The following is a 15,816-nucleotide window of genomic DNA, read 5'->3' on the forward strand; positions in this document are numbered from 1 at the left end:
AGCCCCTCAAATACTGCAATCCTGCTATCATGTCCCCGCTAGTCCTTCTTTTCTCTAGACTGGCCATTCCCAAATCCTGCCACCGTTCTTCCTACGTTTTTGTCTCCAGGCCTTTGATCCTCTCTGCACTTTTTCCAAAGTCTGAACATTTTTTTTGCAATGTGTGGTGACCAAAACCACATGGAGCGGAATATTTACATAATTACACATAATTCCACGGAGAGGAAATTGCTTCCCTGTCCAGAATGAATGAATGAATTGAATGAATGAATGAATGAATGAATGAAATGTTGTATTGCTGGTTCCACTTTTCTCTCCTGCCAGAGCTTCTGCCCTCTGCAGATAAAAAGAGCAGCTGTTACATATCTGACAATGATTGAATTAATTATTGGAAGGTGCATAAAATCCTCACAGCTAAAGAGGCAGTAGTTCGGGGAACAGTCTTCACTGAACAAGACAGGTAGATGTAAATGTGATTTTGAGTGGGAAATGGATGAGCGTAAGACCAGCCAAGCCCCCGAACACTTTAGGAAAAATGGTATAGAAATGAATTAGTATAATATTTATGTTGTTCCAGTTTGAATGGAGAATGGTGGAGGAGTAATGTTGCTCCTGCAGCATACAAGAACAATGCCAAACGTGTATTGGAGAATTGTACAGATGACATTTGTAAGGTCAGAGAAAGTAGAAAAACATTTTGGAACAAACAACCAGATGGGCTTAGACAGGAAAGGCAGTGCTAAAATCTGCCTTAGAATTTTTCTCTATTTCTTGCAGTGTCCAAGCCAGTGATACGACACATTCTTATATTCATTGTCTTAATGATATTTCTTTTAGGTAGGTTATTTATTAGACCTCTTTTATGATGGCTTTTAGTTGATGATTTAAGTAGTTGGGTTATGTCTATTCTATTTAACGCCCCTTCAAAGCTGATTTATCTTCCACGGATGACGATGATTTGACAGCCGACCTGTTGTTATTAAACTTTCAAGGAACTTCTGTGCAGTTGGGTAACACAAATTATAATGCAAGTACAATGTTTGAAGGGCTTCTGGTTTGCTCACAATTATATACTACACATTTGTGTATGACATTTCATAATGTCATAAACACAGTGGATGTTCAGTGTTTTAATTAAGAAACAGCTAACAAGGAAGACGTCTCTGAGAGGGAATGGGGACATTGCAGTTCCAAGTAGTCTCCCGTTTAGGTCTTAATGAGGTTTGATCCCGCTTAGTTTATGATCAATCAATAATCTGATTGCATGCTGACATATACGGTACCTGGACTTTATACCCCCAGATTGGTTTACTATTTTTACTATTTTTATTTTATCTTTGTTGCTTTGATTCTGAGTGCTAATAACATATTAAGAATAAACCTAAGTAGCTTTGTGCAAATAAGATCATTATTATTTATACGATGGTACATGGCGGTTGTATAGTTTGCCTTCTTCATTAATGCAGTGAGAGAATCATTAAAATGCCTGCTGTTCAAATATTTGATCAAACTTCAATTAAAAACTACGTATTTCAAGTTAAAGGAGAAAACTCTACAGATTTGTAATTGAACATGACAGCTGTTCAGTTTAATTATGAGTGGATAATACTTTTTTGGAACACTTGCCATCAAGTGAGCCACCTAAAGAGATGAGTCGAATGATGAAAAAGGCTGATATCAAAAGTAATTGGTTATTTTCATTTAAAGTTCCATTCTTTTTGCTTAGATTAAATAAGGTTGATTATTTGACGAGCTAATAAAGAAAAGAAGTATGCACGTCTAGCTGCGCTGTTTAGAGTTTATGACAGATGCTTCTAAAAGCTTTGCAATTCCTACAACCTCTGAAAGATGCAGAGAGTATATTAATGAGCTGCTTCAAGTGATGTACAATAACTTTGCTCTCGGATGAAAACAGATGTGAATGACTCTGTTTAAATATTAAGCGGGCTCCAGGCCTCCGTTGGCTTGTTTTAAGGTGACCCAACAGTATTATATTTAAGAATACCTCAGATTAAATGCTGAGTGCTCGACCTTGTTTAAATAGTTGTAATTGATTACGGCTGAAGTGTCAGTGGAAGTACTATTGGTAACAACTATCTGTCTTACTGAGGCATCTTCGTTGACCTGGACAAGGAAGTTAGGTTTAGGTTTAGGTTTTATTTAATTTGTATACCGCCCTTCTCCCTAGGGACTCAGGGCGGTTCACAGGGCATATATAAATAACAATACAAATGTTAAAAAAGATTAAACCAATGCCCAGTTAAAAAAACAATAATACAATACTAAGAACAACAATTTAAAACCCATATTCCCCCATCAGGCCAGACCAGCTAATTCAAATAAGTGGGTCTTCAGGCCGCGGCGGAAGGTTCGGAGGTCTGATGACATCCGGAGCTCCACCGGCAGTTGATTCCATAATGCCGGAGCGCCCACAGAGAAGGCCCTCCCCCTGGGGGCCACCAGTCGGCATTCCCTGACCGGAGGCACACTGAGGAGGCCCTCTCTGTGGGAACGCACAGGGCGGAGGGGAGTTGACGCCGGCAGCAGGTGGTCCCTGAGGTAACCCGGACCCATGCCATGTAAGGACTTAAAGATCATAACCAAGACCTTGAACCTCACCCGGAAGACAACTGGTAACCAATGCAGCTCGCGGAGCAAAGGTGTAACATGGGAGTACCGGGAAACTCCCAAGACAACTCTCGCGGCCGCATTCTGTACCAGTTGGAGCCTCCGAGTGGTCTTCAAGGGAAGCCCCAAGTAGAGAGCATTACAGTAGTCAAGGCGAGAGGTCACGAGTTACATACCCTTTTATAAAACTTTAGAGACTATGTGAGTATCTGAAAGAAAAGGACAATTGCAACTCTTCCTTTAAAGGCCAGGAATTCTGTATGTATATAAAAAAGTTGAACTGAAAAATTAAATGTATCTGCACAATTTGAATGTGGATTTCATACAATTCAAACATATTGCAAAGCCTAAATGTTTAAAATTCCTCCTGTTCCCAAACGCAACTTGGAGCTAATTTCAGGAATATGTGTCACCTCCAATGATTATAATAAGATTTACTCCCAGGTAAGTGTATGCTGACTTGTGAATTATGCACCCTCCAGTGTTAACACACGTAGCTGTCCCAGTGAGCCTGGGAGGGCTGTAAGTTACCATGTTTCGTCTGTATCTCTTGATAACGATGAAGGTTTCCTCTTTCAGCTGCAGAGGAGAGGAGCTGGTTTTTCGTGCATCTAGGATACTTCCCTTTCCTATGCTGGAAACAATTCCTGTTTCCTAATACGTACCTATGAGGTCTAGATCAGTGGTGGGATTCAGCCGGTTCGCACCACTTCGGCAGAACCGGTGGCTAATTTTTTGTGGCCCAGGCCCAGAATGGACTTCCGGAAGCGGCATCCACACGGGAGAACCGGTTGTTCCCGTATTTGAATCCCACCCCTGGTCTAGAATGATACGAAGAATAATTCTAAATTTGGGCCAAATTTATTCCTAGTTGTTAGGAATGAATAACATCCTGGGAACAAGAATTAAAGTATTTGAACTTACAAAATTATAAAAGAGAAAATGTTTGTTTCTGCCAATAAAGAAGGAATCCAAACCGCAATCCTAATCCACTGAGGTCAAGAAAAAAGGGAACAGTTCTTTGGAAGAGAACTAACTATGAATCTCACCCTTCTTTCCGTAGCCCTGGGCTGATCCCATTCCCATATGTAGCTTCTGTTTGGGGACAAAAGAGTCAAACCGTGAGAAAAATCCGGAGGAACTGGCTTTTTCGGCAGAACCAGTGGCTAATTTTTTGTGGCCCAGGCCCAGAATGGACTTCCGGAAGCGGCATCCACACGGGAGAACCGGTTGTTCCCGTATTTGAATCCCACCCCTGGTCTAGAATGATACGAAGAATAATTCTAAATTTGGGCCAAATTTATTCCTAGTTGTTAGGAATGAATAACATCCTGGGAACAAGAATTAAAGTATTTGAACTTAAAAATGTTTGTTTCTGCCAATAAAGAAGGAATCCAAACCGCAATCCTAATCCACTGAGGTCAAGAAAAAAGGGAACAGTTCTTTGGAAGAGAACTAACTATGAATCTCACCCTTCTTTCCGTAGCCCCGGGCTGATCCCATTCCCATATGTAGCTTCTGTTTGGGGACAAAAGAGTCAAACCGTGAGAAAAAGCCGGAGGAACTGCTCTCCTGCGCTGACTGCGGTAGCAGCGGTAAGTCAGTCGGTCTGGCCGAGGCACATCTTTATATTTGCAAATTGAGGGTCCTGCCAAGATGCCCCTAATGGATGGATGGAGAACTCCGTTCCCAGGAGGGCGCAAGTGAGTGGGATTCCCTCCGAGGTTCCTTCCACCCAGAGGTAGCATTTTGGAATGCCTGCTGTCCGTTTTAGTCTTTTAAAAATGAAAGGTTGAGTATGTCATCTACCTGAGACAAGCAGTGGAGTGAGCTGGGTGGGCTGAGTAGGGCGGACGCTTTGCGGTGCGTTAAAGGCTAAGAAATGGGTTGTTTTGTGGATTTCATCAGATTCACCAAGAGCGTCGTTTTTGAGGGAGAGAGATTCTGTGTTCACAGCCATTACTGGAGCTGCAATGGAAAGAGAAGAGAGAGAAAAAGTGGGGTAGTAGAAGAAGAAAATCGAAAGGAAGTCGCTTGGGATAGTGACAGAAATCCAGCAGGGTAGTTAGACACGACCCAGACATTTTTTTCGCCCAGCAGACAAGTAACCCAGATCGTGTAATAAGAAACTTCTTGTCTTTCTTTAAGCCACAACATACAGTGCTCGATCGGATAAAGTCCATTTTGGCTAAATCCACTGATTCTTAACCCCTGTTATCTTGAAATCTCAGACAGAGCACCTTGGGAAACTGAACTATTTTTCCATTGGTTATGGGATATATTTTACTCATAGTGGATCACGCAAGGAAGTCTGCATGCCTTTGCGGCTGGCTTTAGGAATCTTTATTTGAGCTCCTGTCTTGGTGGTGGTTACGTGATTCACTTCTGCACTGACTTCAGGTCCTTTTTTGATCACTGCTTCAGCGAGCTCCATTCCCCCCCCCCGTCATTTCTTAATTAAACATTTCTCTTGTTTTACCCATTCCATTTATAATCATAATAAGTTGGAAGGGACCTTGGAGGTCATCTAGTCCAACCCCCTGCTCAGGCAGGAAAGCCTATACCATTTCAGACAAGTGGCTGGCCAGTCTCTTCTTAAAAACTTCCAGAGTTGGAGCATTCACCACTTCTGGAGGCAGGTTATTCCACTGGTTATGTTCTGTACCAGCCTGCTACCGGCCCTGCAGAAAAGGCAGGGACAACCCCTTTTACAAGAAGGCAAGAGGCTGGAATTAAGCCTGCCAAATTTATTAACATAAAAACACAGAGCAAAGAGAGCAAACACGAACCATGAAACAGGAGCTATTCAAACGGTTGCCTTCAGCAAACCAGCCCTCCCACGCATTCCCCTTTTATACAGTTCAGGGCGTGGCTTCTCTCTGCCTCCTTCCGAGGTGCCTCATTGCCTTCCTCTGTTTACTCCTGATTGACTGCCTCCTGCGTCGGGCATCCTTGAACAGGGCCAGCTGTGGGTCATCTTCATCCACGCTGTCAGGCTCACACAGCTGGGTCTCCGTCGTGACCAGGTGGGAGGGGCCTGGCTGAGGGCTCTGCGGAGCCTCAAGGCCATCATCAGCAAGCTCTTCAACACCCCCCTCCTCCTCCTCCTCTGAGTCGTCCTACCCAACTGCCGAACCCACAGGCTGACCCTGAATCACAACAGGTTAATTGTTCTAACTGTCAGGAAGTTTCTCCTTAGTTCTAGGTTGCTTCTCTCCTTGACTAGTTTCCATCCATTGCTTCTTGTCCTGCTTTCAGGTGCTTTGGAAAATAGCTTGACTCCCTCTTCTTTGGGGCAGCCCCTGAGATACTGGAAGGCTGCTATCCTGTCCCCCCCTCGTCCTTCTCTTCGTTAAACTACACATACCCAATTCCAGCCACCGTTCCCTATACGTTTTATGATAACTTTCCTCTTGCCTCTTTTCCCCTTTTCTTTTTAATCTGAAGTTCGTCCAGCGGAAGATTTCTTTGAAAACCACCCAGTATAAAGAAGTAGAACAGACCATGGTCTCTAGATCCTGATGGAAAATAAAAAGAAATCAAAGGGAAAGAGAGGAATCGACATTTTTTTCTTAAATGTTTTCCATAACCAAATCCAGAGCTTGCGACAGGAGTCAAGGAAATGTTGGGGAAAATAGATGCTAGTTCTGTTCTATACTGAGTGCATTTATTTTTTTTTTGTCTATGAGTGAAGAAGGAGACGGACAGGCTGCATAACCCGAATGGGGATTGATTGAGGGACACAACCGGAAGCAGCTTCCTTGGCTCTGTGAATCTTGCCGTGAGGGAGGGCAAAGAGCAGGGGTCTTCAAACACGGGTGCCTGGCTGAGGAATTCTGGGAGTTGAAGTCCACAAGCCAGAGCCTTGGTGGAGCAGTGGGCTAATGCCTCCTTAAGTAACACCAGCTGCCTGCAATTAGTGCAGGTTCGAGTCCCACCAGGCTCAAGGTTGACTCAGCCTTCCATCCTTCCCAGGTAGGTCAAATGAGGACCCAGATTGTTGGGGGCAATTAAGCTGACTTTGTAATAATGCCGCTTGGGGGTGTGTGTGAAAGCCCTAATAAGCAGGCATATACATAGAATGAAGGCTACTGCTAAGCTTGTAAGCCGCCCTGAGTCTTCGGAGAAGGGCGGGATATAAATGGAATTAAAATAAAAATAAATAAATAAAAGGGCCAAGTTTGAAGACCTCGTGCAAAGAGCCTCCAGCTAGAATTTTTACCCAGAGGGTACGAAAGAGGGCAAACCCGTTGTCCATTCATAACGAGCAGCACCCATACTTAGTCTTCCTCACTCTCATACCAAGGACGCCTTAGTGCAAATTCTGAAATGGGTTAAACAGAACAGAAAGTGTTTTCAGAAATGCGATTGTGACGGTTTGGAGGGCTGCACAAGCTTTAAAAATGATTTAAAAGCAGAGTACTCGACCCAAAAGTCAGGATGACATCTGTCACCGTGCAATTAAAGGTTTTGGCCCTTTTTCGGTGTTGTATCACTGGATCTTAAAATGGGGTGGGGTTTCATCTTGACACCCGTGGGTGCTTCTGTTTGGAACGAGTGATTTAGAAGGCAGGGGAACACAAACGCAACCCCTTCACTCACTAAAGCAGCTCTGACTTGAATGTGTTAAGGGTAGACACAGTTTTTCCCGGGTTCACGCAGAACCTTGAAACCAGAGGTGGCTGTTTCAGAAAATCACTGACTCTCTCAGGGGGTGGAATGCAGCTTCCCGATCATTTTTTAAGTATGCCCAGCTCTAATTACTAGGCAATCGACAGAGGAAAGTATGAAATAAGCGCTGCTCAGTGTGAAAGAAATACTGCGTAGTGTGGTTCTCAAAATGCATCTAAGAAGGGACCCTCACTAATGTACCAGTGGAAATGACTAATTTTATTTTGCGTGTATTTTCTTATAGGACTTTCATTTGTCAAAGTTCATGTGCTTCACAGACGAACGTCTGTAAAAGATACTTTTATCTTTTTACGGCTGCATCTGTTTCACGAGGGATGCAGGCCTGTAAAATGTAAGAAAAGCTATGCTTGGATGAGATCAAAGGCCCAGGTAGTCCAGGAGGCAGGATACAGATGTGACAGCTCAACCCTACATCTGGCATCCAGTAGTTCACTTGCATTATAGGGCTAAGTCTCTGGCGGCAGAGCAGATGTCCCTGTTTTTTTAAGGCCTCAACTATCTAAAAACGAAAGGTTTGCGAAGAGAAGCCATGCCTTGTGTCTTCTGTGCGTTGGTTAAGGCAGGGGGGGGTTGCATTTTTTTTCAGGTAGCCTCCTAAGAAATGAAGATTTAATTTAGAAGTAATTATATCTACTGTAGTTAATAGGATTTGCCCCCCTCCCCTTGTCCAGTTATTTTCTTCTTCTTGTTGCACTGGACATTTAGATCTGGGGATGGGATTGCCAGGCAAGACGCAGGGACGTGGTTTTTATTCTTTTATTCCCCTGGAGCAGGGCTGTGCCCACGTTACCACCTGTGGACTTCGACTGAGCCTGGTTGGCTCAGGAGCCCTGGGAGTTGAAGTCCATAGATAACTGATTAGCTTAACGATCGAGGTTTTTGCTTAGTGATCACTACAAAAAAATGTAAAAACAAAACAACAACAAAATCAGGTCCAGTCACACGAGGCAGCCTCGATGGCTTAACAGCCACAATTCCGCTACCGTTGTAAGTTGAGAACTTCCTGGACCATTGTTTCTATTGCAACAGAACGCTTAAAATAAATGTTGTACTTCTTGGTTGTTTAATAGGACACCCATCCTGTCTTAAATTTTGTTTGGAGTTAACAACGAACGTGAAGGCCTTAAGATGGCAGTGTATCGAGTGCAAGACGTGCAGCGCCTGCAGAATCCAAGGCAAAAATGCAGTAAGTAAAATTTTATATCCCATTTGGCTCATATGGGACTAATACATAAATGCTAGTATTTTCTACTCATATTGGAATGTATACTAATTGTATTTCAGATATTTATATATCACCTTCCCTATAACTATTATCAGGACTGCCCCCAGTGTTAATTTATAATAAAATTGTTAAATATCATTACATATTTATCTAAATATTTAATGCACCAGAGACAAATTCCTTGTGTGTCCAGTCATACTCGGCCAATAAAGAATATCCTATTCTACATTCTATTCTAAAATATTTACATGAAAAGAATGACAGGGAACGAGACCTAGCCGGGTAGCCCAGCTGATCATTTAATAAGAGCCTTGGGCCATGAATGTGCCGACTACTTATTTAAAATTCCTTTTATTTATTCCCCCCCTCCCCCCTTTCTCTCCTTCAGGATAATATGCTTTTCTGTGACTCTTGTGACAGAGGTTTCCACATGGAGTGCTGTGACCCGCCACTTTCTCGAATGCCAAAAGGTGAGTTTGGCCAAATCTGTGAGCCTCGGAGGCTCGTTCGCTTAGGCCGTCGCTAAGTGGTTCCAAGAGATGCTTATGTGGAATCCAGTGTGTGCTTACGACTGAGCATGCTGGACATTTGAAGCACCTCTGCCCTTGCTTTATTTTACCTTTATTTAGCCTTGGTGGAGCAGTGGGCTAATGCCTCCTTAAGTAACACCAGCTGCCTGCAATTAGTGCAGGTTCGCATCCCACCAGGCTCAAGGTTGACTCAGCCTTCCGTCCTTCCGAGGTAGGTAAAATGAGGACCCAGATTGTTGGGGGCAATTAAGCTGACTTTGTAATAATGCCGCTTGGGGTGTGTGTGAAAGCCCTAATAAGCAGGCATATGCATAGAATGAAGGCTACTGCTAAGCTTGTAAGCCGCCCTGAGTCTTCGGAGAAGGGCGGGATATAAATGGAGTTAAAATTTAAAAAATTAAAAATTACTAATTGCATTCATAACACTTTTAAAATTTAGGCATGCCATGAAACCCTCCTTTTTAAGGGCCTTGGTTAATGTTTCGATGATATGCTAAATAATGCTCAATGAGACATAAATGCGTCTAGCCCTGTTCAGCTTTGCTGCACGATTCTTTCTTCCCTTATTCTCCTTGTAATACAATCTGGAAACTTTTGCTTCATGACTGCTTCTAGAATTACGAATGAATCTTCAATACGGATAATTAAGGAAATTGCACCACCTAGAACTGAACTGTTAAATGTAGGCTTGATTGATGATAGTTGAAAGATTAGTTAGTCTGGCTTCCCTGCTGGGTCTCTTGGCCACCGCTTCGTAGGGATGGGGCTATTCTCTGCCTTCGTGTTTTATAAAATTAACGGTACTTGGGAAGAAAAAATGTGTTAAAATTTGCTCGCTCTACCTTGAAACTTAACATGATAATCATTAGTCTAATCAGCATTTTGCTGCTGATAAGGTGGGTTATATTTTGATTTCGTGCTGTTTATTTCAGCGCTGGAAATTCCTTCTCTTTATGTCAAAGTCTCCTGTGCTGCTCCTTTCCAATACCTTCAGCTGGATAATTAATCAAAAGCTTAGAATAAAAACAGCTTTTAAAAATGAGCAGCTTATCTTGCCAAGGAGGATTTATCACACATTTACACATCTGACTCAAAGATTTCTCTATAACACACACAGACCATGAGTGGCACGTATCCTCTTTCTATGAGCTCTCCAACTAGGGCTGTTACCTTACGCCACGGTTTCATACTATACACTAAATGAGTTTATTTTGGGGTGGTTTTTTTTCCCCCTTGTTCACAAGAACTAACCTTATTTGTTATGCTGTTTTATTCTGCATTCTACCCAGTTCTAGAAACGGAGATTGAGATGGGCGGCTAGACAAATGAAACAAACAAAGGCCAATAAAAAACATTAATAACTTATTGCTCCAATACCCTACACTCTGGCTCTATTACATTCAACTACAGTGTTCACTTATCACTTAGGTCTATTTAAAGTACAGGCAGACCTCGAATTATGGCGACAGCCGAGCCCAAGTTTTTTGCTGCTCAACAAGACAGTTAATTAAGTGAATGTTGCCCCATTTTATGCCCTCCCTGGCCACAGCGGTTAAGGGAGTCAACTGTAGTTGTTCCGTTAGTAACCCGGTTGTTAAGTGAATCTGGCTTCCCCACTGACTTTGCTGGAGGGAAGGTGGCAAAAGGGGATCAGGTGAATTTATTTTATTTTATTTTATTACATTTATATACCGCCCTTTCCCGAAGAACTCAGGGCGGTTTACAGGGTGATTAAAAAACCAAGATACAAAAGTTAAAAACAAATTAAAAAAAAAATTATATTTGTCCCTGCATAAATAAAACCCCAGTTAAAATAAGATTAATCCTCAGCCTGGGCCAGAGAGCTCGAAGAGCCAGGTCTTCAGGCCCCGGCGGAATGAACGGAGGTCAGGGGCAGTCCTCAGCTCCACTGGCAGCTGGTTCCAAAGGGCAGGCGCCCCCACTGAGAAGGCCCTATCCCTGGGTGTTACCCGCCGGCAATCTCTTACCGGTGGCACCCTGAGAAGACCCTCCCTGTGGGAGCGCACTGGACGAAGGGAACTTGATGCCGGCAGCAGGTGTTCCCTCAGATATCCCGGACCCAGGCCATTTAGGGCTTTATAGGTCATCACCAGCACCTTGAATCTCACCCGGAGGGCAACCGGAAGCCAATGCAGCTCGCGGAGTAGAATGACCCCGGGGACGCTGTGACCATCATACCTATGAGCCAGTTGCTAAGCTTCTGATCTCGTCACCACGGGGGATCCTGCAGGGGCTGTAGGTGCAAAAAACGGTCACATTTTTTCCATTGCCGTTGTAACTCTGAGCAGTCACTAAATGAATTGTTGTAAGACGAGGACTTCCTGTACTGTCAACCGCTGTCTTCCCCTACTGTTTCCTCCCGTAAAGCTGAGGACTTCGGTCCTCGGCTGGACTTTTCCCTCTCCGCGTCTTCTCGTCCCCCAGGGCTGGGCCGGATCCGCCCCTGGCTGAGCTGTGGGGGAGAGGCCGGTTTCCAGGGCTCGGCCTGCCTCAATTCCCCCCACAAGGAGCCCTGGAAACCCCCAAAGGGAGGGCAGGGAAGGGCCCCAGGGACTGGCCAGGCTTTTTTTTGGTCTAATTGACCCCTTTTGGTTGATTGACACTGAAAAATTGTATCTTGTGTCTTGTGCACAGAAGATACATACCTTGGAATGTCAAGCGTCCTACTCAGGTGTACCGCAGAAGGAGTAATAGACTGTAATAGAAGTGTGTTTGTGTGTGTTTGTGTGTGTGTGTGTGTTCCTTTCTTTACACACTGAGGAAGATTGTGAGGGAGGGCTGCTTTTTGTTCAGGGCCTTGTTGATAGAAAAATATCAGAATAGGAGAGCTGAGTTTTTAGTCCACACCTACACGGACTCTTTCATCATTCCCAGGTTGAATAAATGTATTTCTGCTGTCTTACAGATGTGTAGAATATGCAGCCTTCCACATTTCCCAAAGAATGCAATAGTTGGAAGAACCCCAGCTTTCAATTTGTGGTTTCAAGCAGTTTAGGCTCTGCTGTCCATTCGGCACTTTAGCTATGAAAACCTAACCTGCTTCCATCAAAATCTGTCACGAAGCATCTTTGTTATTTCAGTAAAGCCTGATAGATAATAGCAAGTCCCACGTGATCAATACCTGGCGTGAAAGACAGGGAACGTGGCCTCAAAACATAGTCCCCAAAGGAAAGGATAAAATTGTCTGGGAGTTGTTTAAAATAGGAGCTTATACTCTGCACCTACTTTGTGGTGGTTGTTTACCATAAAATATTGAAAATCATTGAGAGTTCATATGATGCGTAGGCTAAACCATCTCAATTTTATTTTTTTAAAAAAATACATTTAATGTGTGAATAAGGGATCACCATAGCACACAAACCAACTAGAGCTATCCAAAACATCCTAAGTGAACCATTTATCCAGCAGCCCCGGAAAGAAGGAACAAAACAGGAGTCGTGTACAAAATACAGTGCATGGACTGTAACAACCACCGTGTAGGAGAGAAGACTGGCAAAAGACATGATGAAAACATCTTAATTGCCAAGGTTCGCCTGGTGCGCCAGTTGCGACCCTACCTGGACCGAGATGCCCTACGCACAGTCACTCATGCGCTCGTGACCTCCCGTTTAGACTACTGCAACGCTCTCTACATGGGGCTGCCCTTGAGGACCACTCGGAGGCTTCAACTGGTGCAGAATGCGGCCGCGCGAGTTGTGATGGGGGTTTCCCGATACTCCCATGTAACACCTCTACTCCGTGGGCTGCATTGGCTTCCGGTTGCCCTCCGGGTGAGGTTCAAGGTGCTGGTGATGACCTATAAAGCCCTACATGGCTTGGGTCCGGGATATTTGAGGGAACACTGCTGCCAGCATCAAGCTCCTTTCGTCCAGTGCACTCGCAGAGGGAGGGTCTTCTCAGGGTGCCGCCGGTAAAAGATTGCCGGCGGATAACACCCAGGGGGAGGGCCTTTTCTGTGGGTGCGCCTGCCCTCTGGAACCAGCTGCCCATGGAGCTCAGGACTACCCCTGACCTACGTTCATTCCGCCGAGACCTGAAGACTTGGCTCTTTGAGCTCTCTGACCCAGGCTGAGAATTTTAACTGGGTTTTATTTTCAGGGATAATTTAATCTTTTATTTGTCTTTTTAACTTTGTATTTTGTATTGGTATGATTTTAAAATGCCCTGTAAACCGCCCTGAGTCCTTCGGGAAAGGGCGGTATATAGATCTAATAAAATCTAAATCTAAAATCTTAATTTCACAACGCGTGAAGAGACTTAACCATAGTTTCAACTGGGGAACTGTGAGCATCCTAGATCAAACCAGGTCCAAAAACCGCCAGGGAATTCTTGAAAGCTGGGCACGCAATACGAATCGGACATCAGCAGGCCCGTAAGATAAACAACATCTACATGTCATTAAAAAGAGCCGGAAAGGAAAGAACAAGGTCCGAAATACCTTCTCACCAGCAATCGACGTGCAGAGAGTAGAGAGGATCTCCCTTTTAGCACTGTGACGTTGCCTAGTTTGGTCATGAAAGGTCTGTAAGGAAACAGCCAAACTAGGAGAGGACCAAGGGCCCCACAGTTCAGCCCTGAGCTACAAATAGGCTCATCCATTGGCATCTGTAAATAGAACTTCTTTTGAGAAAGAGTCATCTGCTGTCTTTTTCGTTGCTGGGGGAAAAAAAATCTAGTTACCGTAGGGCAGACATGTCAAACACAAGGCCCGGGGGCCAGATCAGGCCCGCGAAGTGGTTTCATGTGGCCCGCGAAGCCATCCTGGAAACAGTGAGGGAACGGCCCCCACTGCCTTGGCCCTGGCCCAGAGACCCTCCTTCCGCCAGAGACCCTCAGATCTGTCCCACTCCTGCCCAGGCCCCCATAGGCACCCTTGATGCAAACCATGTAGAGCTGGCCACGCCCACCCAGTAGGCCATACGCACTCTAGCCACGCCCACCCAGTAGGCCATACGCACTCTAGCCACGCCCACCCAGTAGGCCATACGCACTCTAGCCACGCCCACCCAGTAGGCCACACCCACCCAGGCCATACCCACCCGGCCCCTTGAGGGTAACCGCAATGCTGATTTGGCCCTCAATGAAATTGAGTTTGACACCCCTGCCGTAGGGTGTTGATACCTGCCAGCATGTCTTTGCATACCGAGCTTGAAATGCACGGATAACACGTTGACCTGCGGGGTGTGAATACGTGAACTAGTATCTGGCTGTTCACGGGTTCATCTTTGTGTCAAGAGGGCGGCCTGTCATTTGGGTTTTAGCCTGGTGCAAGAGGAGCGAACTGTCTGTTGTCTCTCCTCGGTCGGTTGACTGGGAAGCCCGTCCTGAGGGCGGAGAGGCAGCGGCAGGATTAACAGGCTCTGTTTCGTGTTGAATCCAGGCATGTGGCTTTGCCAAGTCTGCAGGCCCAAGAAAAAGGGACGGAGATTGCTTCACGAGCGCGCTTCCCAGATAAGGCGACGCTACACGAAGCCTATCGGACGACCCAAAAACAAACTAAAGCAACAAATGTTGTAAGTATTCTGCCTTGTTTTTCTTTCTGTTAAGGAGATCCCTTCCTTGTGACCTTTTTAAAATGAGATTAATAATAATTTTCCCCATTCCACTGTAAGCTGTTTGACGGATAGACTAGACTAGAGGAAAAGAGAACGCAGAATAGAATAGAATAGAATAGAATAGAATAGAATAGAATAGAATAGAATAGAATAGAATAGAATAGAATAGAATAGAAGACAGATTGTAGAATGGAATGGAATGGAATAGAATAGAATAGAATAGAATAGAATAGAATAGAATAGAATAGAATAGAAGACAGATTGTAGAATAGAATGGAATGGAATAGAATGGAATGGAATAGAATAGAATAGAATAGAATAGAATAGAATAGAATAGAATAGAATAGAATAGAATAGAAGACAGATTGTAGAATAGAATGGAATGGAATGGAATAGAATAGAATAGAATAGAATAGAATAGAATAGAATAGAATAGAAGACAGATTGTAGAATAGAATGGAATGGAATGGAATGGAATAGAATAGAATAGAATAGAATAGAATAGAAGACAGATTGTAGAATAGAATGGAATGGAATGGAATGGAATGGAATGGAATAAAATAGAATAGAATAGAATAGAATAGAATAGAATAGAATAGAATAGAATAGAATAGAATAGAAGACAGATTGTAGAATGGAATGGAATGGAATGGAATGGAATAGAATAGAAGACAGATTGTAGAATAGAATGGAATGGAATAGAATAGAATAGAATAGAAGACAGATTGTAGAATAGAATAGAATAGAATGGAATGGAATGGAATGGAATGGAATGGAATGGAATAGAATAGAATAGAATAGAATAGAATAGAATAGAAGACAGATTGTAGAATAGAATGGAATGGAATAGAATAGAATAGAATAGAAGACAGATTGTAGAATAGAATAGAATAGAATGGAATGGAATGGAATGGAATGGAATGGAATAGAATAGAATAGAATAGAATAGAATAGAATAGAATAGAATAGAAGACAGATTGTAGAATAGAATAGAATAGAATAGAATAGAATAGAATAGAAGACAGATTGTAGAATAGAATGGAATGGAATGGAATGGAATAGAATGGAATGGAATGGAATGGAATGGAATGGAATGGAATGGAATGGAATGGAATAGAATAGAATAGAATAGAATAGAATAGAATAGAAGACAGATTGTAGAATA

At 43.6% G+C, this 15,816-nt stretch overlaps 3 protein-coding genes across 3 annotated transcripts in view; 1 reads left to right on the forward strand and 2 right to left on the reverse strand.

Annotated features, from left to right (window-relative positions):
- COMTD1 (catechol-O-methyltransferase domain containing 1) overlaps window positions 1-15,816 on the reverse strand; it is a 581,650-nt gene that overhangs the window by 378,597 nt on the left and 187,237 nt on the right. The gene's annotated exons all lie outside the window — the stretch shown is intronic.
- The window catches only part of DUSP29 (dual specificity phosphatase 29), a 280,314-nt gene that overhangs the window by 205,742 nt on the left and 58,756 nt on the right, over window positions 1-15,816 (reverse strand). The gene's annotated exons all lie outside the window — the stretch shown is intronic.
- Window positions 1-15,816, forward strand: part of KAT6B (lysine acetyltransferase 6B) — a 68,002-nt gene that overhangs the window by 11,631 nt on the left and 40,555 nt on the right. Inside the window, exons 3-6 of the mRNA XM_081329715.1 lie at window positions 4,115-4,223; window positions 8,391-8,506; window positions 8,934-9,015; window positions 14,477-14,609. Coding sequence (XP_081185841.1) covers window positions 4,115-4,223; window positions 8,391-8,506; window positions 8,934-9,015; window positions 14,477-14,609 — 440 coding nt within the window. The remainder of the gene's footprint in view (window positions 1-4,114; window positions 4,224-8,390; window positions 8,507-8,933; window positions 9,016-14,476; window positions 14,610-15,816) is intronic.

Source organism: Vipera berus (assembly GCF_964194415.1).
Source record: "Vipera berus genome assembly, chromosome: 5".
NCBI classification, from domain to species: domain Eukaryota; kingdom Metazoa; phylum Chordata; class Lepidosauria; order Squamata; family Viperidae; genus Vipera; species Vipera berus.